Raw genomic sequence first — 16443 nt, forward strand, 5'->3', positions numbered from 1 at the left:
AATAGCATTTGCCTTAAAAATATGTAATGGATTATGAAGCTCATAATAGAAAAAAATTGAAAGAATTTTAATGAATGCATTATGAATGGGAGCAGAATGAATCAGAAACAGCCATAGATGTATTGGAAAATACATTAAATATAATGTGAAATTGGTGTGTGTGTCAGTTTGTTGCTACCTCAGATCTATTAACATGTGTATTCTCTTTGGGAATACAAAGGACTGAGCTAAGACCTAATTTTTTCTCTGTTCATTTCAATCTAACAAGAAGCCTGTGTGCCAAGGCCTTGTGTTGTGGGGATACAAAAGCAAAATTAAGGTCTTGCTCTTTAGGAGAGTAAATTCTGTAGCCTTGGCTGGGGGTAGGGAGTAGGGACATGTGTGTGTAAAGGAGGAAGGGACCATGGGATCGAGATCTATGTTACATTTCTTTAGCAAAGAACTTCTAGTGAGGAGGCTCACTAGAGCTGTAGAGATTGGCAGGTGCTATCCTACTTAGAATCTTAGGGATTTATCTGGGCATATTTAGAGTTCAAGTGACATGCCCTTAGTCACACAACCAGTATGTGAAAGACTTGAAATGTAGGTCTTTATGACTTGGATGATGGCTCTCTATTTGCTATTTTACCTTACCTTTCATAGAGTTCTCTAAACTCTCTGTAGTCTTAAAGAATCTGGGGTGTGCGTGCATCTGTATAAATATAGATATACACATGCATGCATACATATACACACGTTAGTTTATTACATTTATTCTAGTATTGTCCATGTCACTGCAAAACGAGTTGAATAATGTTGGGGGAAATCCTAACATCATTAAATTGCAAAGTGAAGTAATCCATTACTTCAGCTAGACATGTAATTTCACATGTAGTAAATTGCCTCTGAACAAACATTGTTGGAACCGGGATCTTATCTTCTTCCCTTTTGGGGAATCACTGAGATTGAGGTTGGTATTGCCCTTATCTTTTAATGACTGATAGCACAAGTCATTTATCCACACTAAACCATTTGATGTTGATATTCATTTTACTCAAAATTTACTAGGAGTTTGTTTCTTCTTTATGAGTTTGAACCTGATATTTGATATATTTTTTTCAAATATGGACTAAAAATGAAGATGTTTTAATGTCTGAAGTAAAAAAAAAATCCCCTGTCATAGCTACAACTCCTTTCCTTAGAAATGCAATAATTAGTTCCAACTTTTGAACAAATAACAAAAAACACTTGCTAACTCTGGGGACAGATACTGTAGAAATGCCACATTTTGAAAAGGATTAATCAAGGTATACAGCTGAATTTTTCCCTTTGATTATAAACCTCCCACTTGGGTGCCCCATAAGTGTCTGTGTTGTTTTCTTGTGCAGTTTCATGCTCTGTAGTAAAATTGACCACCCTCTGACACTGACCTTGAGATCTAATCCCAAGAAGGGCCTGCAGGTTTGAGTATGAGGGAATAACAAGGGAATGGTTGAAAAGTTGGCCACGTAAGCTAGTCATTCCTGTGTGTAAGAAGCTTGAAATCTCTCTCAAATTATGCACATTTGGTGTTCTTCAGCTTTTGGCAATGTTCTCTAGAGTAAGAACCCTTGAGTGATTGAAGTCATCTGTATTTCCAGCTTAACTAATATTCTTTTCTTGAGAGAGTTTTTTACTCCATGTTTTTGACAGAATGGGTTCCTGTCCCCTTAAGATGTAACTAGAATTTATTTTTCTACATATTTTTTTTTCCTTTTTTCCCATGCATAGGGAAAAGAACACTGAGGACTTTACTGATTGCTTCAGTGTTCTTCCACAGTAGACTTGTATACTTTCTCTTTAGAATGTTGAAGCTGGAAGGCATCTTTGAAACCTTTTAGCTCTACTCCATCTTATAATGGGGAATTCAGTCCAGAGAGATGAAAAAACTTACCTGATGTCACATAGCTGTGTAGTGGTAAAGTCAAGAATCAGATTCGCATCTCCTAGTCCAGTGTTCTTAACATTAGTCCAGGCTGATGACCTTCTTAGGAAGAACATTCACCTTGAACCTAGACTCCCATTTATAAATTTAACAAAAGACTGGACTTTGCAGTATTCAAAATATGGGTTGGAATATGGCAAGTCTATGATACATGATTACTCCTCTCCCAAAACACTTAACATATTTGGGCCTATTACTTAATACATCAATTAAATGCTTATTTAAGAAGTTCTTTGATATTTCTTCTCCAGTAATTATACCCAATCATAAACCTTATGGGAATGTTTACTCGATAACTGCCTGAAAACAGTACAATTTCATATAGAAAAATCATGAAAAACATGCATATGACAGCGTGTCAGGTAGTTTAGTTCTAAGCAAATACCCAATTTCTTAGACAATAACTTTTTACCATGGCTTCTTATATGCTTTTCTCAAATCACTTTTTTCACTGGCATAATAAAATTTGATTTCAAAATTGACACAGGCTAGTTTACGAATACTTCAGATATTCTCTGTATTTTATCTTTTCCCCCTTTCCAGTATAGCAGTAATTTCAGCGATAGATGTCTACAGATGCATTGAATCAGGGAGATATAACAAGTTTAAGTGCTTTTAAAATGAGCGTATGCATGGGTATTGGGGGGGGAGGGTGTAAACATTGAAGGCTTGGAAAGAATGAAATACTACAGTTCTAGTTGTTTTAGGTAATAATGTGCAAATTGAGCTTTTTAAAAGCAATTTTTCCTTCATATCAGAGGGTGTAGTTAAGTTTTGTTTTCCTTATGTGCTAGAAAGCAGTACTTATTTTAACATAGAATTTGAAAAGAACACTTTTGTGCATTGCTTCCTTTAGTGTGAAAACACTGATAGGTGTTGTTTTCCAAAGTCCCCATTTCTAAACACATTTTGTTATAGCACTTTCTACACCTAAAAAGGGAACTTATCAGTACTGTCTAGTAAATAGGCACATTCCTGCTCTAAAAGAAAATAGTTTCCTTTAGTTAAATGGAGCAGCTGTGGCCTATGCCTGGATATGAATTTAACCTCAATATTTTGCTATCAAATCACCATTCTTTTATATTGTTTCTGCCTTGGAAAAATGGAAGCACTTGCAGCTCCTCTCTGGCAACTAGCAGTTTGAAGGTTGGTATACTTTTGCTATGTATTGATTTCTTGAAGTTTATGATTTGTTACTCTCTCTTTTCAATTATTTTTATAATTCTCCTGGTATGAGCATGGACAAGACCCTAACTTTAAATTCTTTTCAGCTTATAAAGTTTCGCTACCCTCCTTTTGGAGTCCTTGGTAATAACTGATAAAAAGCTAATAAAATGGAAAATATTTTAGACTGGAAAAAAGTAACAGCTGTAAATCAAAATAAATATAATTTGGGGTAGATATGTATTGTGTTTGATGGACTGGAAAAAACAGACATTTCAGTTAATACGCGTTTCTTTTTTTTTCATCAAATACATTCCCTTTATGACCACTCCTTCTGTACTAATATTGTTCATTTGTTCTGTGCCCCTGGACTTGGATTTCTAATAAGTGGGGCAGTTTCTTACCCAGAATATTTGCAAAGGGAATAATGAAAAAACTTAGCCATTGAGTTCATTATTTTTTACTTATTAGACTTGCTCTGCCAAAACAAAACACTAGTGAGCTTTGTTCTCTCCAGAGCACACTGCTTTCGTTAAATATGAACCTTCTTATTTTAAAAGTATTTAAGTTGATAAGATCAGAAATATATTCCTTCATTATCTGAATAAGCAGAAATTGTCTTGACCCTAGTTCTGTCCCCTGAATTGGTAAGTTGTTAGTGTAAAAATTTACTGAGATTTAATAAGTGTTCATCTAGAGATGTGTGTCAGCACATTGATTGCTGGATAAAGATTGCATGGTAAGAAATAAACAGTTAAACTAATATTTGTAGCTGACCTAAGAACTGTATAATTCTTAGCAGTCTCTGCCCCATTTCCTGTTACTTTGTTAACACCACTGAAGAAAAAAGAAGGGATTGCACAGGAGTGAGAATCATTTTGTACTTTAGTCTGTATCATTATATGAAGTGGCCAAAACTGTCATGTGATCTGGTTGCTAATTGGTGAATTTTTTCATACTTATGCTTGTCCTCAGACTACAGACACAGTCTGTTTCAGGGCCTATACTCAATGCCTTTCTGCTTGGTAAGATCGGCAATAGTTTGGGATCCTCTGAAAGAACCATTGGGAGTCTTGAGGGCACCTCTATACCATGCTGAAACATCAGAGTTGAACCTTATTAAGGAAAAAGTGAGTCGCCTCTGTATTGACATTCTTACTAAAAACTGAAAGAATTAAAGAATTTTTAACTTAATGAAGAAATGACACACTCTCATTTTCAGATCCTCTTTAGAAGAGTAAATAACAAGAGTTGATAGAATTGATTTCATCATGTGCCCCACGAGAAGAAAATAAGAATGGCACTTGGCCATATCACCTTGTAGTACTCATGATGAATATGAGCAGGCACATCCCCGTGAAGATGATTGCAGCTCTTGTGCCAGCATCTCTTACAGAGGAGAGAGAAAATCTATGAAGAAAGTGACAAGATTCTTCCAAATGAGGGAACACGTTTATTTCATTGCAGACTCTTGACAACAGGGAAGACAATAAAAAACTATGGTGAGAAATGTGGCTCCAGACTAAAAAATAAGAAGAAAAGATATTGATTTTAGGATCAATGTCATGCTTATACACCAGGCAGTCATACCTGTATCTTATTCTTTCAAAGAAAGATTTGTAAAGTACTGGATAGGAGAAGCATTAACAGCATCATGAAAGTGCAGTTGACTGTCAACAGATAGAAAACGGTTGGAGATGTAGATATCTTTTCAAAGACATCTGTGTAGTCATCAAATTAGAAGAAAGGCTGAAGATTAACAACATAAATGTTCATAGCAACTCAAACTTGACTAGATATCAACTCCAAAAAATGTGAAATGAGCAAAACTAGACATTGTTTCTGACTTCCATTGTTTTGTTTTGTTTTTTTGAGAAGCTTAAAGTGATGGATGCCCTGAGATATCAGGAACTGTCCCAGCCAGAAAACATGTAATAACTTATAAATCTAAGAGGCATGGCAGATGGACAGCACAGATTTGAAATTAGTAAAAGTTTTATTGCAATACAAGTAAGATGGAAGACGGACAGGAAGGTGGACAGCATAGCCCTAAGAAATAATTGAAGTCTACAGAAAGCTACACCTGAGATTCAGCTAACACAATTCATCCAGAGATCATCTGAAGATGAGACCATGAGGAAGTTAATAAATAGATGCACATTTTAACAGATCTGCAGTAGTTTTCAGTGATTTATTTCCATCGACAACAGGAAGTACATATTTTGGCTATACTACCTCTGTATCCAGTGTGTAGTGAGATAATAGGAATATATTTTCAAAAGATGAAGTAGGGAAAAATGGTTAGGCCTGATCAAAAACATCCAGAAGAAATTAGTGCTGGAGGCAGCACAATTTGAAGGCATTCAAAAATCTATTTTTAAGATATCTTGAAGAGATTTTTTTTTAATGGAAAAGGTCCCAGATAGTATTTTCCTGCATACTCCCCTCCCCCCCCCAAAAAAACAAGAACTTTTCCCAAAAATTCTTCTTTGTCATCATTAGGGGAGAGTGGAGAATGGTTTGGAGAGGTGAAGAATCTGGTATCTTTTTTTTCTTTTCTTTCATCTTCAGCCAAAGTGTGCATTTTTCCTATAGTGATTTGCTGTTTGGCTACAAATCATTATACTCCTTAATATTGAAGAGTTAAACGTTCAGAAAGTTATTGGTCAAAGAAGTGTATGGTGATCTTAGATAGATTGTTGTGATGACCAGCTCTCTCCTGCACATGAGAAATTACTTAATAAATTATTGACAACAACAAAATTTGAATGATGCAGTTAAGCAGGTGTGGAAAGAAAAATACCTCTGAAAACTAAATAGAGAGGATTAATGAACTAAACCAGAAAATCTAAAATGAGTTGAAAAGAAATTGCAAAATTAGAAAAATAGGTAAAATTGGGGGAAATGATAGAAATGTTGAAGTGACTTTTATTAAAAAGACAAAAATTAATAAACCAACTAAGTGGTTCTGTAGTAAAGAGCACTAGGTTTGATTCCTGGGATAAAGTAGAAAAGGAAACCCCTGCAGCAGAATGCCATAATTATTGATGCAAAATTTATAAGTGAAATCTTAGTTAAGAGGGGTTTTTCCAACAGAAAGTTATTCTTTATGACCAAATGGAATTTATTCAATGAATACAAGGATCAAAGGTATATGCTTAAAGCCAAGGACAGCAGAGAAACACTGGAAGCTTTCCAAGTAAATACAGCAGTAAATCAAGAATGTCTCATCTCCAATATTGTTTGACCTAGTAGTAGAAATGCTAGCTATAGCAATAAAGCAAGAGAGAAAGTATCAACCTTGACAAAAAAAGAGGAAAAAATCAGATGTTGTGATGGTTTACTCAGAAGATTCCAGAAAATCATCAAAGGTAACTGATCAAGACAGTGTCAATAAAATAACGATACAAAAATCCCCCAAAAATTGTTGTTCAATTTATTAATAAAAATAAGAATTAAGTGATAAAAAATTCAGTATTTCAAAAATGCATACATTTCTGACTTCACCTACCAAGTCACACATAGGATTTGCATAAAGAAAATTAAAATCTTAAGGAAAATTAATAGAAAACTAGCTAAGTGGAAAAACCAGACAAGCGGAACCCAAAAGCAATTTGAACATAACATTCAAGTATGATAAACATGAAAACAAACTAATGGGGGAATGACTATATTTGACAAGAACTACTAGGAAAACTGAAAAACTTTTAGGTAAAAATAAAATTTTCTCCTTATGCCATATACCGTAATAGGTTCCAAGTAGATAAGTGGCCTCAGTGGCTTATCATATTAAAGGGGAAGGGGGGAGAGTGAAAAGGCAGCATCTTTCACAAATGACTAAAGGGGAATTTCTCAATGAAACAAGTGATCAAAGTGTCCATAAGAAAAATAATTATGATTTATGTAAAAAGCTTTGTGTGAGCAAAATGAATGAGAAACTGTTGAGTAAAGCAAAAATTGCCTAAAATATCTCTGATTGTAAAATCTGATATCCAAGATATATAGACAATTGACAGAAATGCATATAAGCCAAGATGTCATTTCTCCAATATAGGAATCAAAACATTCCTGATCTTTTGATCAAAAGAAATGAGTTTTCCAGGGAAGAATTGCAAACTATCAATAACCATATGCAAGCTTGCCCAAAATCTTTAGAGGAGAAAATTTAAATAACTGAGGTTTTGTGTCACACTCACTCAGCAAATTGTGACTAAAGAAGGGGCTGTGGAAAGATAAACATAACATTGCATTATTGGTGGAACAGTGAATTAGCCCAGCCATTCTGGAAAACAATTTGTAATTAAGCAAAAAAAGTAACTGAACTATTCTTGCCCTTTAAATTAGATATCTCATTTTTCAGTATATAACATACATACTGGAAATCAAAAGCAAAAAGAAAAGTCGTCCATGCTTATAGCTTGAGCAATGGCTGAAAAAGTTATGCTATAAGAATGATGCATGTAATGAGCAATAACAAATGTGAAGAATCCAAAGAAAAACTGATATACTGATAAAGAGTGAAGAAACTGATATAGAGTGAAGAAAACAGAAGCAGGACAATATAAACAATGAGAAATCTAAATGAAAATAAAAATAAAATTTAGTTGAATCCTAAGTAATCATAACGACCTGTCTTGTCCTTGGGGAAGAAATGAATAAATAAGCCTTCTTCATTTATTTGGGTAAATGAGGATAGGGAAGACTATGGAGTACAATGTTGCAGGACCTGTACATGTGGGTTAGTTTTGTTTAACTGTTAAGGCCAAGGGATAGAGGGGTGGGTGAAGTATCTAGAAATGGCTATAATGAAAGAATGGCATCAATAAAAAAAATTTAAAACTATGAAAATAATACTCTAAATCACAATAAGAGAAATGCAAATGAAAGCAACTCTGAGATTTCACCTCGTATCCTTCAAGTTGGCAAAGATGATAAAAGAGAAATATTTTTGGAGAAGCTATGGGGAAGAAAGCACACCAATAGCGCTGTGGATTTTGAATTATTCAGGAAAAGCCACTGAATTGTTCTGGTCATACCCTTTGAGCAAGTGATCCCACTTTTGGGCACATATTCCAAGGAACTCAAAGACAGAAGTGCCCCACCTAGGCCAAAATGCTCATCAGGTTTTTTTTGGAGAACAAAATACTGGAAGCAATGACTGCCCATTAATTGGGAAACGGATGGACAAATTATAGTACTCTATCATGGCATGCTATTGTCCTGTAAAAAATGGTGACTAAGAGGAATTCTGAGACATGAGAAGACTGACATAAACTGATGAGTTTAGAACAGTTACATACTGTTATATATATTATAATTATAATAATATGATTATTGTTATTTTAATTATAATTTGTATGACAGGGACACTAAAATACAACCAAAAGTCATTCATTATGGAAGTCATGTTTGACTAGAAAAGTTTGGCCTTCTTATATCAAACATGAGAGCAAACATTTGCATAAACAATACAGTACATTGATTCTCCTAAGACAGTAAAGGAATCAGAAGACCTGTAGTACACTGAATGGACCACCTATGGAGGGTTCATTAAAAGACAAAAATTGAACAGGATGAGCTGGCTGTTTGCATCTTCCATCTTCTACCGATCAGAGGACATGTTAAAATCTCAATTTCTTAAAAGGATCTGTGACTCAAACGTCTCTTGATTATTTTAACTGAAATATTTTGAAGGAAGTGATAAGGAAATAAAAGCTACTCATAAAACATGATCTGTGGTACAGATTTTGGTTTCTCATTACAGCTCTAACTAGAGTTTGGGTTTTTTGGTTGAATTCTTCAAGGGCAAATTATTTTCTGATTTCTGGATACCTATTAGAAGTGGAATTATCTCATCTTTTATGCCTACTAATTAAGTCAACATTTTATACAAAATAAAATTACTGTAACCTTGAGTTAATGCACCTTCCAAAAGGGCCTGACAGCCAAAAGGTTAACATCAGCACAGCGAGATGCTGGTTTATTGTGTCCAAATAAAATCAACAATTAAATGTACCTTTTTATTGAGGCTACGTGTGTGCCCCAAGCCTGAAAATAAATCTAGAGCTTTGTAGTCATATTGGAACTAGCAAAATATTATACAAGACATAAGTGAATAAGTGTAATTTTTTTTTAACTTGAGGGAGTGCAGGGAACTGGATTAATCTTTCCTATGAGAAATGTTTGTCTGATAGGGTTATTTATTTTTATATTGATGGACGATCCTCATCCATTTCCCCTAATATGATATTTATTACATCAAAGAATGTTTTTAAGGGTGGCTCGTTGAGGCAATTTTTCTGTATAAGAGATTTGTGGTTTAAGAATTTTTATAAGAGTACATCAGTGGCAATGAAGATTCATTTGCTCCTTCCTCCAGGACATGATGTTACCTTTCCTTAGTATCTTGTCTCCAAACCTTCTGACTACCCAGAAATTGAAGAGCAGGAATCAGTAGCAGAAAAAGGAGAGAAGTACTTCATTGTGTTCGTCAACGAACTTCACCAACTTTGAAGACTCTGCATTGTTGGTCATCTTTGCTTTTATGTAAAAGATTCTTTTGTAAGGGTGGAGGAGAAGTAGCCGAGGAATAGCAAAGTATTTGTTTTACACAAATTATTAGCCCTTAAGATGTACCTTAACTGTGATTGAGCATCCCCAACAATGTTTTTGGTAGACTGCCTTAATATCCTATTCTTGGGAACCCTCTAGTTATCTGAAAGCTGCTTGACAAAATACTCAGATACAATATCAAGATGACAGCCCAGTTTTTCAACATCGAAAACCCTACAGGGTCTCCAGAAGAATGAGTTGTTAACAGTGAATGCCTTGTGGTGAATGCTGGTTTGTTAGCATGGTAGGTGTAAGAAAACTCATTTAATTTTTCAATCTAAACATGAAGTCATGTATTTGAAAAAGCTAAGGAAAAAGTACCTCTTAGGCATTCACTAAGATTTTCTTTTAGTAGCAATGACAAAACACATTTAAATATTGATTTGCTTTGGTTTAAATTTTATTTTCAAAATGTTACTGTCTCTAAAGTATGACTTGTGGTCTCACAACCAATATGTATTTGCATACAATGACCAAGGAATAAAGATTTTCAATCGTGTTTGAGAGTACTTGCTAAAGTGCCACAGCTATAGAGAAAGGTACATTTTGAAATCTAGGTTCATAGAATACAAATGTATGGAGCCATTATTAAGGGAAATCAAAGTAAGCAAGGTGAGTTTAGTCATTTTCAACTCCAGAAAGGAGTAGGTGTTTCTCTATGGTAAGTCCTACTCTTAATTTTTTTTTTTTATGATGTCTAGTTGTCAATAAAGTACAGTCTAGCAAAGAGGTTCATACCTGTGAGTTTCATTGGAAGTTTCAGTTATCTCATCTTCCCTGGAAACTTCTTGGCACCAAGGTTTTGCCTTTCTTCCCAGCAGAGAAAGATTTCTGTCATTTATGTATTGTTAAGTCCAACCTCAATAAATTCAGTCCTTTATGAGGCCAAAGGATGGGGACGTGGGGAGTGCCATTTATGGAGATGCTTAAATTTTAAGATCATAATGATGGGCAAAAGCAAATTGAGAATGTAAAGAATAAATATTAAATACTATCTTTTTTCTTGTGATTTATAATAGAACTCAGTAAAGCATTTAATATCTTCATCACTCTCTAATATGCTTAAGAACTGATTAGCCTCAAACCATGTAATGCAGTTGGTAAATACTCTGAATAAGGGAGTCAGGGTATATAAATACAAGTCACTGAAGAAACTGGGCTTAGAAGAAAATCAATGGCAATGACAGTAAAATGAAGAGACTTAGGAAAGAGAATAGCTTCTCTCTGTGAAGAAAATAATACTGAAGCTAACTTTTATGTGATGGGAGAAAAAAACTTGAACCTTGTAAACGCAACCAAAAACTTAGACTCAAGAAAGCATTGATCCAACTTTTTAAAGAGGCAAATTAGTTCTACTGCTGGTATGATAACTAGTCATATAGAGATGAAAAAATATGATCTACCCAAAGCAATTTATTCAGTTGATGTAGAAACAGCCACAGAAAACAGTATTTTGAATAACCAGTGGGATAATTTTAGGGGTGATAAATTGGCTATAAGTTGCAAGGAAGTATTAATTAGGCTTTATATGTGATCAGCTCAAAAAGAAACCAGACTACTAGCAAATATATTAGTTTATATTTTGTATCAACTTTTGTTGACTTGAGCTGAGGTTTTCTGCCTTTATTATAATTAGCATTTTATTTTTTAAAAAAGACACTAAATTAGTTACTACTTATTAAAGATTTCCAAAGGATGTTAGCATAGGATCCTAGTATTATATATTTAGCAGGAAGGGATCATAGAGGTTATTTAGTCGAACCTTATCGTTTTGCAAATGAGATAACTTGAACTCAAAGAAGTGAAGTGATCTTCGGGTCACAGGAATAGCAGGGTCAAGGTTTGAACCCAGGTCACTGATGTAGCGCTGTCCATTATAGGAGGCTGCCTTTGCTCCCTTAAGTAACTTCAGTTACTTCAACTAACAAATAGTTAATATTTCATTGCAGGGATAGAAGTTCAGCTCTAATTCCATCCATTGCTAGCTTATGGTTCTTGACTGCTGCTATGTACTATAAACACTGAAGTTAAAAATGAAAAGATTTTGGTAAGGGATTGAGAAGAAAAAGTGAGGGGATACAAGGACAAGACTTATAATTTGTAAGCAAAGTATAAAAATGAAAATAGTATTAGCAGTGAAAATGTGTCTGAGAAGAAGTTCTTATGATTAGGATACTTTACCAATGATGAGTTTGGATACCAGTACCAGTCACAGAGTGGGAGATTAGGGTGGATTTCAAGAGTATCAGGATTTAGTACGAGGTTCGATATGGCAATAAAAAATGGAAAATCTTTTCTGTTAGAGAATAATAACACCTGTTTGAGCAGGGATAGAAAAGAAATAGCTGAAATATTTAGGAAGAAAACAGTACAATAAAAGTGGACTAATAAAATAAGGGAACAGCAAATTTATTAAAATTTGAAAAAACCTGAAAAGATGGTTTTTAGTTTAAAAAAAGGAATCTCAGTAAAAGAAGATAGAACTATTAAATCATAAAGTCAGAATCCTAATCTTTTCTCAACTAGTCATTCAAATGTCCTATCTTTAAATTCTTTTTTATTGCCTCCTAGACTCAAAATTTCATCACAATTTTTTTTTCATCAGACAGGACAAGTATCTGGCCTTTTTTATATGACTACCTGGGCCTTGATCATTCTAAAGATTTTGGATTTCAGAAACTGTTGCAACTTGGGCCATGTTTATTGTCAAACTGAAAAAAAAAATTTTTCCAGGAATGTTTGCTTTAACGTTCAGAGTAGTACACAGCAGTAGTATGTCTAAACACTTGACTATATTTGGTGCTGGCATCCTTGTGCTATGACGTGCAGTTTATATCAAGGATCTGTGATAATTGCGGAAATTCCTGCACTAATCCAGTCCATGACCTATCTCTGATTTAATTGATAAGTCTCAGCAGTCTTCAGTGACTTGCCCCTGAGTGTCACCTGCAGGATTTTAACTGAGTTCTGCTTGACTCCAGCATTGTATCTACTCAGCCATGCACAGATCTCCAAGACAAAAATGATCAGAGCCCCCTCTTCCTCCTCTTAATGACTGTTTTGAAAAACCAGAAACACTTTAAACCATTGTCTTGAAGTAGATTGGTCAACAAACATCTAGTCTTACTTCTACAAACCTAGGTATTTTAACCGAGGTGTAAATTCTTGAAGCAATTATTGATTGTTGTGATATACTTTTGACTAATAGGTATCATACTTTCACTTTCATTCTGGGTGGATATATGTTAGCCTAATTATCAGGGTTTTGCCCTCTTTTTTTTCTCCCAATCTTTTCCATTATTGCATGCCTTTCTCCTTGTTTTATATTCTTTTTTACTCTGCATTGTATGAATTCTATACACCTACTCACAGAGTTTTAAAACATCAGTCAAAAGTAGATTTCTGCTATTCTGAATCCAGTCTGGCTTTGGGAGGAAAGAGGCAGAGAGGTAGGCGATGAACCAAGGTTATAAGAATAAGAAGTTGGTAAGGCTGTCATTGGGAATGTTGGTATTGAAGTAGATTCTTATAGACAAACACAAAATTCTGAAAATCATCGTGACTTAAATTTAACAGACCTTATTAAGGTTTAGTTTCACCTAAATAGGTAAACAATTAGCCATGAGATTTAGGTGATATGTGGAGGTTCTTTCACATAATCAGGTGTGGAGGTAACCCTGGGTTCTCAGACCTTGGGTACTGGCAGAGTACAATCCCTTACAGATCCTATCCAGCTGGAAAGACTTCATTTATGGGCTCAGGGCTGGATTCAGGGATGAGGAAATTGCGATCTCAAGGCCATATGTGGCCCTCTAGGTCCTTAAAGGTGACCCTTTGACAGAATCCAAACTTCACAGAACAAATCCCTTTAAGAAAGTATTCTGTAAAACTGGGACTTAGTCAAAAGACTGCACTCAAGGACCTCAAAGGCCACATGTGCTTCCAAGGCCAGCCGCAGTTTCCCCACTCCTGGATTAGATCATCTGAGGACCAGTCTAACCAAATTTAGAGGGACTTATCAGCAGGATGCCTGCAGGGTATTGGATTTTTTGACCCTACCAACTCCTTTTAAGCTATGGAAAGGGTATGATTTATATCTGTAGAAGTACCCTAAGGAAATCACAGATTTTTGAAGTATTAGATCAGCAGAAGAGGGTCCAAGAAGTCAGTTGAAATTCTCTTTATGATTTTTGCCAATATAAACCTAAAAATCCATGAACAATTTTTTTTTTATAGAGAAAGTTCTATTTGATTCCTGGGACTTTGTTAATGGGGCATGTACAGTCATCTCAAAGGGAAAGTGAAGAGTTCTAATAACTCAAGATCAAAGGAGATGGTTGTCAGTCTCTCACTGTATAGGTCATGTTTGCAATTATATATGCTGTTAGAAAGCAAGCCTTTGTAAATATGCCTTGTAATAAACTTTTTCCTGCATGAACCATCATTTAATTGCCTGCTCTTAACTGGTAGTCAGGCATTAAATCAGAATAAACAAGCACCAGTGAGACCATAGAATGCTGTTGAAGGAATAAACAGATGTAAAATGTTTGAGGAGAGTATGTATGTATGAATATGTTCAATTTAGCAGAAAAATAGCTGCCTATTATATCTTAGTGGAAAGAATGAGCAGTTCATTAACAGTATTTGGGTTGCTAGAAGAATATAACCTGCTCGTTCACACTCAATAAGTGTTCCCAACAGAAAGTTATATGGCAGAAAAAAAGGAAAATGCAATAAAATTTAATTCTTCTGTTGGCCTAGTAGATATGTTTATACATTCTTCTTTTCTTAGCTCTGTGGTTAGGGAATACTTTCTGAAAGGACTGTGGGGTGCAGAAATGGTTTCAATTTTGATTTATACACGTCATCTAATTGAATCTTTTCAGATAGAAGGTTTACTGCCTTAGAGGTAATTTTGTTTTTGTCTTTAATGCTAATGAAGTTCAAGTTTGGGACTCAAAACAGGACCTCTCTAGATGAGACAGTCATGTGAGCTTGTAATCATTTCCCATGAATGACTTTGCTATGTAATTTCGCAGTAGACATTGTGCTCAATTGCTCTGTTTATATAATATGGAATGATTGACTATGCTCAGAGTAATACTAGGTTTTTTTTGCTTATTTTAAAACTTTTCAATTTAGCATGGATTTTATAAAGGTATTATAGCTAGAAAAAGTCAAGGGAGTTTTGAATGCAGTTGGATTAGTCTGGTACTTGGAGAAGTTTTTTTTCTAAAGCAAAACAATACCTAGAAAGACTTTTTAGAAATCTATCTTTACACTTGAGTTTTTACTAAAAGAAATGGGACCTAAGTTCTTTATATTTAAGAAACCCATCAAATATTTAAGCTGGCCTCAATAAAAAGTTTTCATTTTACCTGCTATGATGATTCCAGAAGCAGCAGACAAAGTGTGGCAGCATATAGAGGTGGGCTGGGGTATGTATAGAGAAATAGTAAAGTCCCAGACCTCCCTTAGTTAGAATTATAGATCTCAAACTGAGTGACATGCCTATGCTGTTTTGTGAAAAGGTTAGCTTTACAAAGGACTTCTGTCAGCAGTTCGCTGTGGGCCAGAATATCAATTCCATAAATTCTTCACTCTGTGCCAAAGATAGGCAGTAGACAGATGACTGTGGAATAGTCAAGGTTCCACTGCTGAAACCTCCCTAATGTGAAGGTTTCTGGTGCTTGGACTTCCCACTATGTGGACCTAGTCAGTATGTTATAGTAGCCTTTGAGCTCTGGTTTTCTCTTCTTTATTGCAGACGTTGGTCTCGGGAATGGCGTAGTGTGCAGCGTGCAGTGCCACCAAGCTCCAGAGATCTTTGGTGAAACCTTGTTTGCAGTGAGGGATTGCCATCACCAAAAGCTACCTCCCTGGGCATCAACTGCAATGGATAACTAGAGACTTTTGATAGCCTCTGACTGGTTGGCTGCTTTCCAACTGATAGTAGTGAGTGAACTGCAGTGCATTTAAGGTCTGTGACACTGTAAAGTCTCCTTAAGTTCCTGCAGCAAGTTGACCTGAAGCGCTATGTAAGTGTGTCCTGGATCCCTCAGCTAGGTACTAAACTACATCTGGGGCCTTAGCCATTGCTGTATATCACTGACTTATTACTATGTGTTATATGTATCCCAAAGAGGTGGGATACTTATTGAATATATCTATTGTGGACAACCTAGAAATTCAGTACCCAGCCAAGAGGGCCAGGATATCATCCTGTGGAATCCTTAGTAAGTTCCAAATACCACATGTAAGATAATCCTACATAACTCATGTGAAGCTACTCAGTTGCACTTAACTGATGTAATTTCATAGTATTAAATCTTTTGAGACTCAGGGAAGAGAATACTGGCAAAGAAATGATAATAGTCCTATTTGGTTTTTTTGCTTTCCCTTATGAGTAAAGCTGTATTCTTTGCCCTTTAATACAAATGCATGGTAAGCCCAGGCCGATATCTTTCTGGCACATTATTCCACATTTCTTGTCATGACAAAGGACAGCTCCTTTGCTATAGTAGACTCTTAATTCTAATGTAGCTCCTGTGGACAGCTGGAAGATTTGAATATCTCAGGAATGTCACTGTCCAGTTTTGAAATGATTTTATAAATGGGTTTCTTCCAGGAGGGGTCTGAGTCTTTCCCTGCTGTGACAGCATTGAAGAACTCCTGCAGTGTCAGGCTGGCAATTTCTAGGAACT

At 35.3% G+C, this 16443-nt stretch overlaps 1 protein-coding gene across 2 annotated transcripts in view; it reads left to right on the forward strand.

Moving 5' to 3' along the window:
• YLPM1 (YLP motif containing 1) overlaps window positions 1–15637 on the forward strand; it is a 90490-nt gene extending 74853 nt beyond the window's left edge. Inside the window, exon 19 of one of the 2 annotated variants that reach the window (XM_072622585.1) lies at window positions 15507–15637. In XM_072622585.1, the coding sequence (XP_072478686.1) occupies window positions 15507–15530 (24 nt within the window). In that variant the 3' untranslated portion in view covers window positions 15531–15637. The remainder of the gene's footprint in view (window positions 1–15506) is intronic. The other variant, XM_072622583.1, reaches the window with a different exon arrangement.
• Window positions 15638–16443: the final 806 nt, after the last annotated feature.

This window comes from Notamacropus eugenii, chromosome 7 (genome assembly GCF_028372415.1).
Source record: "Notamacropus eugenii isolate mMacEug1 chromosome 7, mMacEug1.pri_v2, whole genome shotgun sequence".
Taxonomy (NCBI): Eukaryota; Metazoa; Chordata; class Mammalia; order Diprotodontia; family Macropodidae; genus Notamacropus; species Notamacropus eugenii.